The following is a 13820-nucleotide window of genomic DNA, read 5'->3' as shown; positions in this document are numbered from 1 at the left end:
TATTTAGAGCATTTGCAATATGATCAGAATATTTAAAGTTTGTCAGTACTGAAGATCCTTACCTAGCAAATGTAAATGCCTATAGCTAATAAATAAAAAGTTCTAGTTAATGTTGCAAATGGTTCTGTATACTGAGTTTCTAGTGCCTTTATACAGTTAAGTTTTTTCTTAGTATAAATGCCCTTTCTTCATGGGACATGTACCTTTGTAATCATTAAAATTAACTGAGAAGTCTTTCATAATGGAATGCTATTTCTTTTTTGTTTAGGTGGCATGGTTCTAGCTATTGCAATAGTAGCTGTTGCTTATGCAGCTTGGCACTTCTACAAGTCCCGAAATGGCCGCAGCTATCACACACTGTAAGTAGAGTGAAGCTTGCCTTGCGATGCTGCCTGTTTGCCAGCCGTCCTTCACTGTTATATGATCACAATTTTCTCGCACAACTGTGATAGTCCAAATTGGATCTACGACTCATGGGATGTTATCTCGGCGAGGCTTCACAATGACTGTGGTAGAATTATGTGATGTATAGATAGTTATTGATGGATCTTTGGGTAGAGCAGTGTGTTATCTTGTTACAGTGCTCTTTTATTTCATGGGTTAGTGGCCAATATGGACATGATATAGCTTTTTTTCATGATCCAAGGTATAGCAGAAATTCATATCCTATGTAGCTTTGAAGTACTGTAGAAGGAAATTGAATCTTCACTAGTTTTGAAATAGCGTACTTGGCAATGCTGGTTTGTTAGGTCTTTTTTACTTCTCTTATTTAGAGTTTTCTTTAAGATGCTGGATGAAGACAGCTCAAAATCTATTTTGGAAATTCCCAAAACCCTAACTAACTGGTTAAATGATATGTTCTTGTTACAAGATTTTTAATAGTAGTACTAAAAGGATTTCAGAATTATTTAGCTACCTTTTCCTTTTAAGCTATATTTAGGTTGCTGAACAATTTTGTGAAATTTAAGTAGTTTTGGGGGATGGCGTGGGGAATTCCAGTAAGCTTACAGTAGCTGTTGAGTTGTCCGTAACTTTGTAATTACAAAATGAATAAGAATTGTTAGCCATGTTATCTATCAACATTTTTGAATTCAATTACAAAATGAATAAGACTTGTTAGCCATGTATCTATCAACGTTTTTGAATTTTCATTGTTCCTGTAGATCTCATTTTAGGAAAAATTTAAGTGTCCATTTTATGATTCTCCATTCCTGGTTTGTGGCATAAGGTAGCTTCCAAGATTAATTGTGTGCTCTCTGCCTTTGCAAGTTCACATTTTCATTAGTGGTTATTTCTTTGTGAAATCCCATACTTCTTCCTTAATTGAGCCATCACTGTGATTGAATTATATATGATTTGGCTTTGAAACTATGAGGATAGAATACATTTGTGGCTTGACTTTCCTTAGAAACTCTCAGCTTTTTCTTTGCATACCAGGACTGTTAGTCATTGTCGTAAATTTTGTTGATGTATCCTAGTGGAACTTTAATGTTTGATTAGGTTAATACAGGTAGTATTTTTGTTGATATTTGGTTTGCCATACTTCTTTTTAATAGGAATATCAATAGATAGTTGAGTTATGTCAGATTACTTCAGTTTTGTAGAAAAAGTAGTAAGTCAATGAAGTTTTAACAATTTTTTTCTAGTTGAAAGACATGTATGTTGGTTTTTTATTCTTTGTTTTTTTATTTATAGATAACAGGTGCCTCAGAACTTTTTTTTTATTTGAGTGGGCAAGATTGTGAAGTCGTTATATTATTAGTGAAGCAATAGTTCATTGTATATCACTCTTAGTAAATGCAGTAAAGGGACAAAAGTTGGAAAAGTAGAATGCTTGGATGCTTTTAGGAATTAAGATAACTTAAAATTACATGTTATGGACAATACCATCCTTGCAGGAGGCAGTGCATAATGTGCCATATGCAGATTAAAGGTTATTTGCAGAATTGGTGTTGCTATATTGTAAGTTGAAAAATTGGGCTAATGTTTTAAAGATTTTGATAGTTTTGATCATGAATTATAAATTACATTAGCGAAAGACAGGATTCCCTTTAGAGGGTAGTGCATACCACATATTTATTCTGATAGGTCCACTTAAGGTTCCTTTAATTCCCTGTAATACTTTATACCTAGTAATTCTTATCCATTCACTTCACTCCTCTTTGATGAACGAATGCCTTCAAAAATTATTTTTGTTTGAATTTTTTTGTAAAATTAGAAAGTTAATCATGAATTACCATAGGCATACTTAAATTTAGTTAGGTTTGGGACTAGATTAAGTTGAAGTAACAATTGGTTGAGGGAGGGGAAAGTTTTAATGTCATTTTAATCTTCAAGTCAAGACGTCAAGTGTTATTCAAGGTGGTTATCCAAGGGCAGTTATAAATGTGGGATCTTTCCTAGATAGTGACCCATAAGGGTTGTAACCCAGTATGTGATATAGGACCAAAGTTCCCCATGTGATAAATTCCCAGTGGAGGCACTGCAGTTGAATAAGAATTTAAATACAATTCTAATAATTGATAAAGAACTTTATTGCAATTCAGAGTAATTAATAGATTCGTTATGTCTGTAGCAGAGTAATTAATAGATTCGTTATGTAGACTTGAACTGAAAATTAGAATTTTACTCATGCAAAAAAAAAAAAAAAATAAATAAAATTGTGTCCGTCCTAACTTACAACAAATAAAGCCATCATTTAGGAAAAACTATACATTCTTTGAAATACTGTACATCAAAGATTCAAATCTCATTTCGGCAGTTATCTTCCACATGAGAGAAGTGTAAGTTTAAATATATATGAAAGTTGAAAAAACTTTTCTCAAAAGTGAATGCAATTAGTAATGTATTAAATGTAGTTTGTATCACCAGTACTAATATGGCAGGGCCTCATAATGTAGATCCATATGTAAAGATGTGTTTGTAACATTTATCTTATGGAATCGGGAAATAAAATAAGAAATAGCAATGAAGATTATGCTGTAAATCAAATAAAAAATAATAAAAATATAGGATTAAAGAGATGATGGATATGGAGTCTCAAAAGTAACTATATATGGATATCTATCTCTAAATACAATACTATATATAAAAAGAAGGATTTGTATGGTTGCCACTTTCCTTGGAGCAGTAGGTGTTCCTTGGGCTTCGTCTTTGGAATTGAAACTTGGTTTCCTGAACCTTGGTTTTTCAGCAAGGAAAATTGGTGTTTAGTTCCGAGAAGAGGAACCCTGAGAAATGGCTACCTCATCCAAGGGTTAGGTAATGTTTCGTAAATGGCTGCAGCTACTTTTACAAGATTTTCATTATGTAAAAAACACAAGACCATCAGTTTTACCCACATCTTCATTTTATCAAGAAGGCAGATTAGGAGCAGCACAAAATAAGACCCATGTGATATTGTCACTTTGAAAAGCACTTTTTCAACTGTTGACAATTTGCTAATGTACTGTTAATTTTATGTAGTGTGCTTAGTTAGCTACGAAATTAATACAATTGTTTTAACTCCAATAATAATTATAGGACAGTTGTAATTAGTAGGGGATTTTAATGTCTACAAATAAATTTAGGTTTTTATTTCTTTTTTCATACCAGTGCCTGAAAGCAGAACAGTCTGCTGAAACTTCACAAGGTATGATTCATTGCAACAGAAATACATAATTTCAAGTGACAGAAAAAACTATCTGAGCTGTAAAAATCATCAACAGGTTGAAAAATCCTTGAGCACAACAGGTCCCAAAGTATGTTATTAACCTGATTGTAATATTGAAATATATTGGATTCACTTTAATTTGGTTAGGTAGGAAGTCAGAAGGTATGGGATGCTGTCAGGACCAAGGGCTCTGTTGCTGCTGGCTCTCAAACTGCATTGAACTCCTTGTTAGAGCTGTGATTTTCGATTTCCCATTTGAGAAATCAAGAGGATTCTGTTCTCAAAAAAAAAGTTATTCCTTTAAATGGCATACTTTGTGCTGAAAGGAAAATTATATCAAAGGAAGTTAGAGGGGCTTTATGATGGGTATAGTCTTCATTTCAAAACGAATGTGCCACTGATGTCTTTCTGCCACTAGTTGGTCCTATGGATGTTCTATGGATGTCAGGTGACCCATTCCTCTAAGTTCATTGTGGAATTCAGCATTATCACAAAACTTTTATTTACAGTTTGTGATATTAGAATTTTGTTCATATGACTGGTTAGCCAAGAGTGAATGGCAGTTTGTGAAGTCATATATCTTGAAGACTATTAGAATATCTGTTTTCAGAGTATATCTAGTTAATAGTTTTTAATAGTAATTTATTAGATATTTACAATAATTGTTTTAGGGTTGATAATTTCACTTTTTGGATGGGAAAAATAGGTGATAATACATTAACAATAATAAGGATAATGTAACCAGGAGGCAAAATTTTGTTCCACATGATAATTCTGACTCAAAAGTAGCATTGTCTTTGAGGGGTAGAGCATCTTTTCAGCTCATAATTGTTGGTGCTTTATTTTACTTTTGCACAAGAATAATTTTCAAGGAAGCACTAAAGAATCTGTACAGTATTCAAGAGAAGTGATATGATAGATCTGAAGCAGGACTGTAGGTATATTACAGATTTTAGTATATCACTTGTAACATGTTCTAGTTATACAAAGATTTATTTAGGAATAATGAAGGTTTTGGGGAGGCAATCATTGAGGTATACCTGTTGGAAAGTAAGCTAGCTCATAAGTGAATACTATCTTAGATACCTGTTAAGTAACCACCTAATCAAGATTCAGTATTGTCATATTGACAACAGTGCTTCTGGAAATTAGCCCTTGGTAAACTTTGGTGATCATCTTGATGCTGAGTTGCTGTTGTACCGAGCTTTTGTCTTATCCATGTTGCTTATCAGACTGTGTAATGAACCAAAATGTACAGTAGATTACACATCAAACTGTAAGATGAAGTTGCATTAACATTGAATGTGATAGAGTAGTACCCTAACCTTATAAAGCTAATCAAATACAGTATGTAGATTAGTAGTAACCTCAATTTGCCTTGCCTTAATCAGATTAAAGTGCTGTTTTGTGCATCAGCCTGTGATACATACTGTCTGTGATGATTTCCTATTATTAATGCAAGCCCAAACTTACAATTGTATATAGGTATAAGTGAAGAGGAAGATAAAATCATTGGAGATGAACACTTATTGGTGGTATGACAATATTGATCAAGATTACCAGTTTCACCTGAGGGTGATTACACTCTTTTTCTTGTACTATTGGTCTTTTTATTTTGCTTAGAGTAGGTTCTCAAAGGTTCTCCGAATCTAAGACAGATTTAGTTTTGCAACTTTTGTAACTGATTCTGTCTCAAGTGTCCACTAAATTACTGTGCTGGTAAAATTTTCTTTTTTTAATGATATCTGTTAGCAGGTTTTGCAAATATCATAGTATAAGAACAGGATTGACTAGGATCACAAAATCAACCAAAGTCTACAGTTGTTTAGGATTGTTAATGCAGTTAAAGTCAGTGTAAATGTTACAAGTTTCTCGTGGAATCGTCGCAAGGAAGATTATATTCCAGATGTCCCAGACTTGCTGGATTTTTTTTTTTTCATTATTGACAAAAGACATCGTTTAATAACCATTCTTTGATAAGTAACATGAACTACTCTAATAAAAAAAATCTTGTTTATATTTCCTTCCCATTACGTGTATTTTTAATAATAGTAATAATAATGACTATACTCTGTTTTTTTTCATCTGTCCACCCGCCTGTGGTGTTTTTGTATGGCAACACTGCGTCCCGGGCTTTAGATAGTCACATTCAGCTTACATTCAACGATTATAATAATATCCTATTTCGAATATTAACGGTGTAATTCGCATACAGTAAATTATTAAAACACTTTTCAGTTGCAATGTACACCCAGATATCCGTTTTGAATTTACCTAAAGAACTTACACATAGCGTAACTATCTAAAGCCCGGGACACAGTGTTGCCACACAAAAACACCACAGGCAGATGGACAGATGAAAAAAAACAGAGTATAGTTCCCAAAATTGGAATGAGATAATTTTAAAAGAAAATCTAGAAAGCTTGCTTCTGATTGAAAAGTTTGTTAGGGAACCAAATATTGAAATGTTAAAAATGTCATTTTAACTTCATGGAGGAGAGATTTTTGAAACTCATATTCTCTGTCCATTAAATTTTTTGTGATTTCTTCCATTTATGGTGTAAGTTCCATTATTTGAACTTACCCACGGTGTATATAATATAGATGAACACTTACGAGGGTTAAAAGGTGCAAAGGATTATCTTTAATATTGGTAAATTTTTTAATAGTTTTGTATATTTTTTCCAATATATCTCATGGGTAGTGGTAACTGATTCATTTTGGAGTTGGTCTATTATGTACAATGCTTGAACAGTATTTGTATAAATGTATATGTTTGAAATGAATTTCTGTATTAATACTGTTAATGAACTGTTATGAGAAATATTGAATATTCTAAAGTGTAGTATTTTCCTTTGTAATATGCATTTATATTTGCAAAAATACAATTTGAAGAGATTGTCCCATTTTTTTATTTCTTTTACATTCTTGTTTTGTTCAAGATTTACTTTTCCTTATTCTTTTAATCAACCCCTTGTCAGACAGTGCACCTGGGTTTTGATGGTAATGTTTAAGTGCATCTTGCTTAAAAACTGATCGTATTTTGCTATTTAAGGTTGTTAATGTTTCTTTTAATATAGGTTTTGTCAAAATTCCTGATATACTTATATATAGTCATAAAGAGGAAATACTTTGGCAAAACATTTACAAGCTTCAGTATGGTTTATATTTAATACGCAGGCTTTCAATTTGGCTGTCTTTGCATCTTTGCCCATTGGTATGGCAACTTTTCTTGTAGCCAGCACATCTGTTTTTTCATTAGATTTGGTGCATAAATACCTCTAGTTGGAGTAAATGTCTATGACAGTTTCTCTTTTGTTGTATATCCTTGTTGGACATTTGGTGGCTTGCATCAAAATGAAGATAGTGATTTATAGGCCTAGTACTTAATATTTTAGACATAAATTAATTTGACAGCTTGTCATCATTAATTTATTACTCCTGAACTCCATTATTTAACATTCTAGATGTAAATATTTTTCTTGCTTTCAGTTGAAGTTTTTACACATTTTGTTTAGATTATTTTGTTAAATCTCCAGTAAGTTGTAGGTTACCACATGAAGAGTTCCATTTTTTTTTAGGTAAAACTGGAGTCTCAAATATCTTTATGGTTTAGGGGTTGCTTTGGCTGCATATGAAAGACTGCTCAGACGATATTGCCAAAAAAACTTCAAACACAAAGATTTATTCTAGTATAGATTTAAGTGATGCTGTACTGCTTCTAGAAATGTTGTTGATGCTGGTGTATGGTGTATTCTTAAACCAGAAAGTTCCCAGGCATGTTTATGAGGTAAAGAAGGTCCTAAAGCTTGCTTCTGACATGGTGAGAGAAGGACTAAGTAGTCAAGTGAAAGTTCTGGAACTTTAAATCATGTCCTAAATCTTCATGATTTTTTTAAGTGTCTGTTCTAGACTGCAGGAACTAAGAATTCTGGCTAAAGAATAGCATGGTTCTTGTCATGAAAATATATTAGTGTTCACCTTACTTGGTTTGATGAAAATGCTTAATGCCCAGTGACATAACTGGTCATTCAGTCCCCCAAAATTTCTTAAAAGGCATTGTGGTTGGCTTGTCAGATATGACTGACCTTACTTTTTGGTTACATGCGGAATGGAGGCTAATAGGACTGGAAAGTCAGTCTGTGCACAACTTCAGAAAGATAAATTGCAAGTCTCTTGATAATAAATTTTCTGATGTCTAGAAGATCAGAAGGTGAACTTCTTTCTGTCCTATAAGCATGCCTTTGACAAGAACTTTGGAACTGGAATACCAGAACTGCTACTACCTTCAGGATCTGAACTCCTCCTCTTCTTTCCCATGTTACCTCTACATTGAGGATCAGGCATGGTTTATTGTTTGGCAAAGGAATTTTTCACAACTTCATGGCCTTGCTATCATCAACCACAGTTATTGGCAGTGGGTCTAGCCTTTTACTACAGTATGACTGCAAGGCAGCAGTTTCCACAATGATTGGCAGTGGGCCTAGCCTTTTACTGATAAGCAAAACTGCAAAGCAGCAGTTTCCACAGTTATTGGCAGTGGGCCTAGCCTTTTACTTAAAAGTAAGACTGCAAGGCAGCAGCTCTCCTTTTAGTTACCTTTTATAACACGCATAACATGCAAGACCTATGGTGGGTAGTATTCTTACACCCCTACCAAAGGATCACCCTCAGGGTCTGAACTCAATAATCTGGAATGTTGACCTGGTTTTGACCACTGTTTGGATCATTGGTGATGGCACAACTACTGTCCTTGGTATTAAAGAGGCCTAAAGTTAAAAGTTGGCGTGGTTCAAAAATTTTGTACCAAACGGGCTTGGATTCTTGAGCAGCTATATACCTTAAATAAAAATGGCTTAGAACCTTGGTATTGCATTATCTAAAACTGTTGGAGTTTTACATATAAGTGTAATTTCTTATTCCTTAACAGTAACAAGTGACTGGAAAGCAAATATTGCCTAAAAAAGTTCTTGGTAATTAGTGGAGTAGTAATCAGATAGTAATGCTGAAGCAGTGGAGGCAAATTGGCTGTAGAGTGTTACTCCCTAAAGCGATGATAGAGACCATCTCTGGATACTAGCACTGTCGCTGAGCAGATGGGCGTGATGACAAACAGAAGAAAAGTGATTTTGTAAATAGGAACATTCTTTTTGAAATGCTTCCTCTTCACTTGGTCAGTGAAAATGTGCCTGGTGCACTCAGCAGTGAAAATCAGTTGTATATAATATACTACTCATAATCTAGTGAAAATATTTTTAACTTGCTTTGCCTTGACAATTATTGAACTAAGGACATAAAGTAATGAAATAGATGAAAAATATGAGGCCGTACAATAATAACGAAGGCGGTTTGATGAAAGACCCAAACTGCTGAAATTTAACTCTCGTAAGAAGTATTAAGTTTCCTTGGTGTCGAAATCTTTTAATTTATATCTTTTAATCAAATTTACTGGAATAAGCTAACATGAAGAAATAAGGTTAAAAAAGCTATCTTCATTTTCTGAGAGCACAGCTATGAATTAGAATAGCTAATGCCATTCAGAAAATGAGTTATCACCATTAATTTTCATTCACAAAATAAATGTTCTTTTTATAAGTAACACAAAAGGCAAATCACTCAACAGACATTTGCTGCTAACAGATACCCCAGACTTGCTTATATCCATCACACAGAGATTACTCAATTAGAAAAGTGCATTATTATTTTGAGATAATACTGTATGTATTTCATTATTGAAGTATAAAGGTAAAATATTTCAAAATGGTTGCCTTTCAGTTAGGTTAAAGAAATTCTAATTTATCTGATTAATCTCTCTCTCTCTCTCTCTCTCTCTCTCTCTCTCTCTCTCTCTCTCTCTCTCTCTCTCTCTCTCTCTCTCTCTCTCTCTGTAAAAGAAATTCCAATTTATCTCATATTAACCTACCTATCTTTCTCTTTATCTCATGATGGGCTACATGTAATATTTCCTGAATAATTTTACTTGCTTGAAAAGATTAGGTTGGTTGTTCCTTCCTAAAGAGTTTTATCTAGTCTAAAGGATAAGACTAGGAATATTTTGTTTTTTTGAGGCTAAGGCTATTATTTTTTTTTTTTTTTGCTTGAAAGTTGTGATCGCATATTTGCAATAGCTAAAAGTACTAACCAATTTGCTTTTGTCACAGGTTTTTATAATGAAAGTTTGGGTGAAATAGTAGAATTTCTCATGTTTAATGAATCTGATGTTATGTTTCTTGAGTGCCTAATGATTGAAGATATTGCTGAATCATCATGGGCTTAACAAAATTTTGTTCCTACTACCTCAGGCACCTGATTTTAATTTGCTATTCCCCTTAAATAATATTGTTAATAACTTAGTATGCAACCACTGAAACCTACTTGCCACTATTAACCTTCCTGGAACTAATTTGTCTATAAAGAATTTCTGCATTGATTGGAATGGAAGAGTAAATAATAAAAAAAAAAAACTAAAGCTGATTAAAATGTTGCTTCCAGGCAATGAGGATAGAATATAAAAGATGAATTATGTAAGAGGGTAGTACCTAAATGACTAATCTGATTTTGAGCTAACTTTGATGATTACACAGCTTTCCTTTTGTTATTCACAGTGTTTGTAAGCTGTTTATAATATCTAGGCAGTATTCCATAAAAAATTGTTGTTTGCTATTCTGTTGAATTTAATTCTTATTTTACATCCCAAGACAAATTTATTGCCTTCTAACTTATATTTTTCAGTGTTGCATTTGAATATACACAATTTGAAATAATCTCTATAAATACAAACTGTCTGTTTTACATGTACATACCTACTACCCAGAATAGTGCAGTATATTCATCAATAGAAGAAAAAAGCCTTAAAATTTCTCATGTGGTTATTATTCGTCATTAGATGTGGGACCTCTACTTACGTCTTTCTGCCATTGGCAACCTACAAATTAAATTTCTGGTAAAAATCCAGTGCTCAGAAAGGGTAGGATAATAGTATGGGGGAAAAGTGTAGTATAATAGATTTTGATAATTGGATTTTTATTATAGAATACCTTTTGTTACCAAAGAAGTCATTAATGCCCAATATGTGGCATTTGTTAGGTTATATTTGAACACCTAGCTTTGGTGAGTGTTGCCAGAATGCTTTGCATTAAATTTTTTAATATTTTGCTTAGATACCACAAGTTTTATTTTGGGAGATTTTGTGTGTCCTTAGATTTTGCTGATATTACCATGCCCCCTTGATCAGCATTATTAATTTTCTGTTTTAATCCCGTGGATGTATGAAATCTCAAACTATAAAAACTGTTTTTTCATGAAAGTCAAATCTTGTGTAAATACTTGTGCTGTAGTCAGTGCAATTGTAAAACAGTACAGAACTTTAAATCTGAAGCATTGTTGCTTGATGACTTTAAGGTGCTTTTTTATTGCACAGATATTTATGTAAAACTGTTTTGCAGCCTTCATAAACATTTTAAGAATTAATATACTGAAGAAAAGAATCTGTTAAAAATTATAAGAATTTTTTAGTATTTCCATTTTCTGCTAACATCAGTTGAAATTTGACCTGGGCATAGCTACTGGAGGCATGCTGCTGCATAAGGTGTTTGCGTTTTTGTTTAGTTCTTTGCAAAATGCATTTTTACTGTTACTTTCAATACTGGAAGATAATTTTGTAATGGGAGAGTGGAAAAAACTTGTATTATCTCTAGCTTCTGGGTTGGTTGGATGAAATCCATTTTTTCTCGTGTACAATGATTTGTTGCAATTTTTCAGTTCACCAAGAACTTCTAGTAATCACATTACAGTACTTCTTTCAAGTAACTTAATTGCCTTTTATAGCCTCCTTATGTTAAAAAATCTATTATGTCTTCATAACTGTATCTTCTGTATGGATTTGGTTTCTTATCTGACTAGTAATGTATTCTAAAGTGGGTAATACATAATAGATCAAAAGATCAAACAGTTGTGTAGTTCAGAACAAGTGCATAGACATTACTTTGATTTCACATATTTTAAAAAATATATTTCATCAGGATTTTGTCATCAGGTGGTCAGAGATTATATTGTTGAAAGTGCTCAGAAACTGTGCTTATTGATGACTAGTGTATTCTGATAACCTTAGCTTTGGTCATAGACAAATTCCTTTAAGCTCAAATTCTCTTACAATAAATTAAAGTCGTATGTTTGTTTTGTGTTACTGTATTCATTGTATACATGCAATTAGAGGCTTTTGTTTTTGTCTGCACTTCCACTGCAGAAGGCTGTTATGTACCTACTTTATGTGGTGAACAGTACCTCCACAGTTGAGCAGAAGTTTGTTCGTATATTTTACATGGAACGAACGTAACTTGCAGTTTTATGTCGGATATCTGTGTTAGGAATTTTAATATGCACTTATTTGTGCTTGAAGTAAGGAAACTAGAAAATACCAGTATAAATTTATGATCACCACATATTTTTATATATACTACATGTAATCAAAGCTGTGTTCGCATAAAGTATTTGGTGGTCAGTGTTTTATTTTTTTTCTGTAGTTTTCTTATTTCAATAGGACTTTTCTGATGACCAGGAAATCACTTAAAAAGGTGACAGATGAGAGTTAGACCTGATAGGATTTCAGGCAGAAAGAGCATGGGACTCATTACATTTAGGGAAGTAAAGGGAAATAAATGTGTGTGTGTGTGTGTGAAGCATTGTACATTATGTTTAAAGCATTATTCAGCACAGTTATATAACTGTATGTTAGCTAAGTATGAAGAGATTTACTTATTGCCACCTTAATCTTAGTTAATATTGTATAAGACATCACTCCTCGACCACTTGATTTGTTTTATATTGAATATACCTCCCAGAGATACCATCCTGGATGAAAAGTCTCTAGCATGATGCTCCTCTGTACTCTGTATTCCTGTAGCCATTTTCTTTTTGTACTTAATTTAGATCTAATCATATAGTGACTTTCTAGCCTTAGAGAATTTTTCTTCCTAGAATATTTATTTTAATGATTTCAAAGTTAATATAAATTATTTTTTATTATGCTTTATACATACCTATGTACAACTTTGTAGTCTGTCTCTTTAATGTTTACTTTGTGTTGATCAGCAGTCATTTCTAAATACTTGAAATTACTTTTATGATAATATGGTATGTGCTGAAGCAAACTTATATGTGAAGCAAAGAATTGCACATAGAATGAAGGAACTAGGTATCATAGGAACATTTATTTAACCACTTCTATATGCAGTTTTTCCCTGACATTAGTTAATGTCTAATGTGACACATTGTTCCAGTAATTAATGTATTTATCAAGTGTGAAATAGAACTTATTGACCCTGCTTTCCTGAAAATTATGTTTTTTATACAAGGTATTCTTGTTCATGGCATTTATTAAAAAAAAACAAAGTTCAGTTTTGATACTACCCTCCCATAATTGAAACCTAATGCTTCCCTCAAGCAGTGTCCTTTAATTTGCCACAGTGTTACGTTTCTGAGAAAACCCTGTATTGCATGATGAAAGATACCTCCATCACGATATGGATACATTTTCCATGATACAGGTTAAGTGTTTACATAGTAATAAAACAAATGATTGTTATCTGTACACACTGACATAAACATTGACACTGCATCTAGAGTTAATTAAACAAATTTTAGTTGTTCATACGCGAACAAACCCTCGGTCTTAACAATAGGATAATTTCTAGCGCCCAGCTGGATCCGGTAAAAAAGTAGATGAAAGCAAGGAATCTTGTGGTATCTGGCAACGCATGCATAGATCGGGTGAAGAGTGGTCAAACGCCGAACATCTATGCCAGTCTTTTCTTTACCGCCTTGGGACGAGAGTGGGTTTTTTCCTCTTGGCCTTTTCCCAGTTTTTGCCCATTTCGTTCCTTTTGTGTGTTTGTGTGGGTTTTTTTGCCTAATATTATGGCTTCTGCTCCTTCTCGACATCAGCGTTGGTGCCCCGGAATTCCTGGATTTCCCTGTTCTTGTTTCTTGGCTTCGTCAGCGACGGACCCTCACATCACTTGCAGTAGGTGCCGTTCCAATTTTTGTACGATTACAAATCCTTGTACGGAATGCCGGGCATGGCCTTTGGAGCAGTGGAGGAAGGTTCATGGTAAGAGGGAACGTCAGAGAGTCTCCACTCTTCCTTCTTGGGAGGGCTTTACTCCTATTC

The 13820-nt window shown here is 33.4% G+C and overlaps 1 protein-coding gene across 1 annotated transcript in view; it reads left to right on the top strand.

The window, feature by feature from the left end:
• LOC135218162 (integumentary mucin A.1-like) overlaps positions 1–13820 on the top strand; it is a 139249-nt gene that overhangs the window by 101787 nt on the left and 23642 nt on the right. Inside the window, exon 7 of the mRNA XM_064254312.1 lies at positions 269–359. Coding sequence (XP_064110382.1) covers positions 269–359 — 91 coding nt within the window. The remainder of the gene's footprint in view (positions 1–268; positions 360–13820) is intronic.

The sequence above is a fragment of the Macrobrachium nipponense genome, chromosome 9 (assembly GCF_015104395.2).
Source record: "Macrobrachium nipponense isolate FS-2020 chromosome 9, ASM1510439v2, whole genome shotgun sequence".
Taxonomy (NCBI): domain Eukaryota; kingdom Metazoa; phylum Arthropoda; class Malacostraca; order Decapoda; family Palaemonidae; genus Macrobrachium; species Macrobrachium nipponense.
Note: the sequence above shows the minus strand (reverse complement) of the source record. Positions and strands in the feature narration are given on the sequence as shown.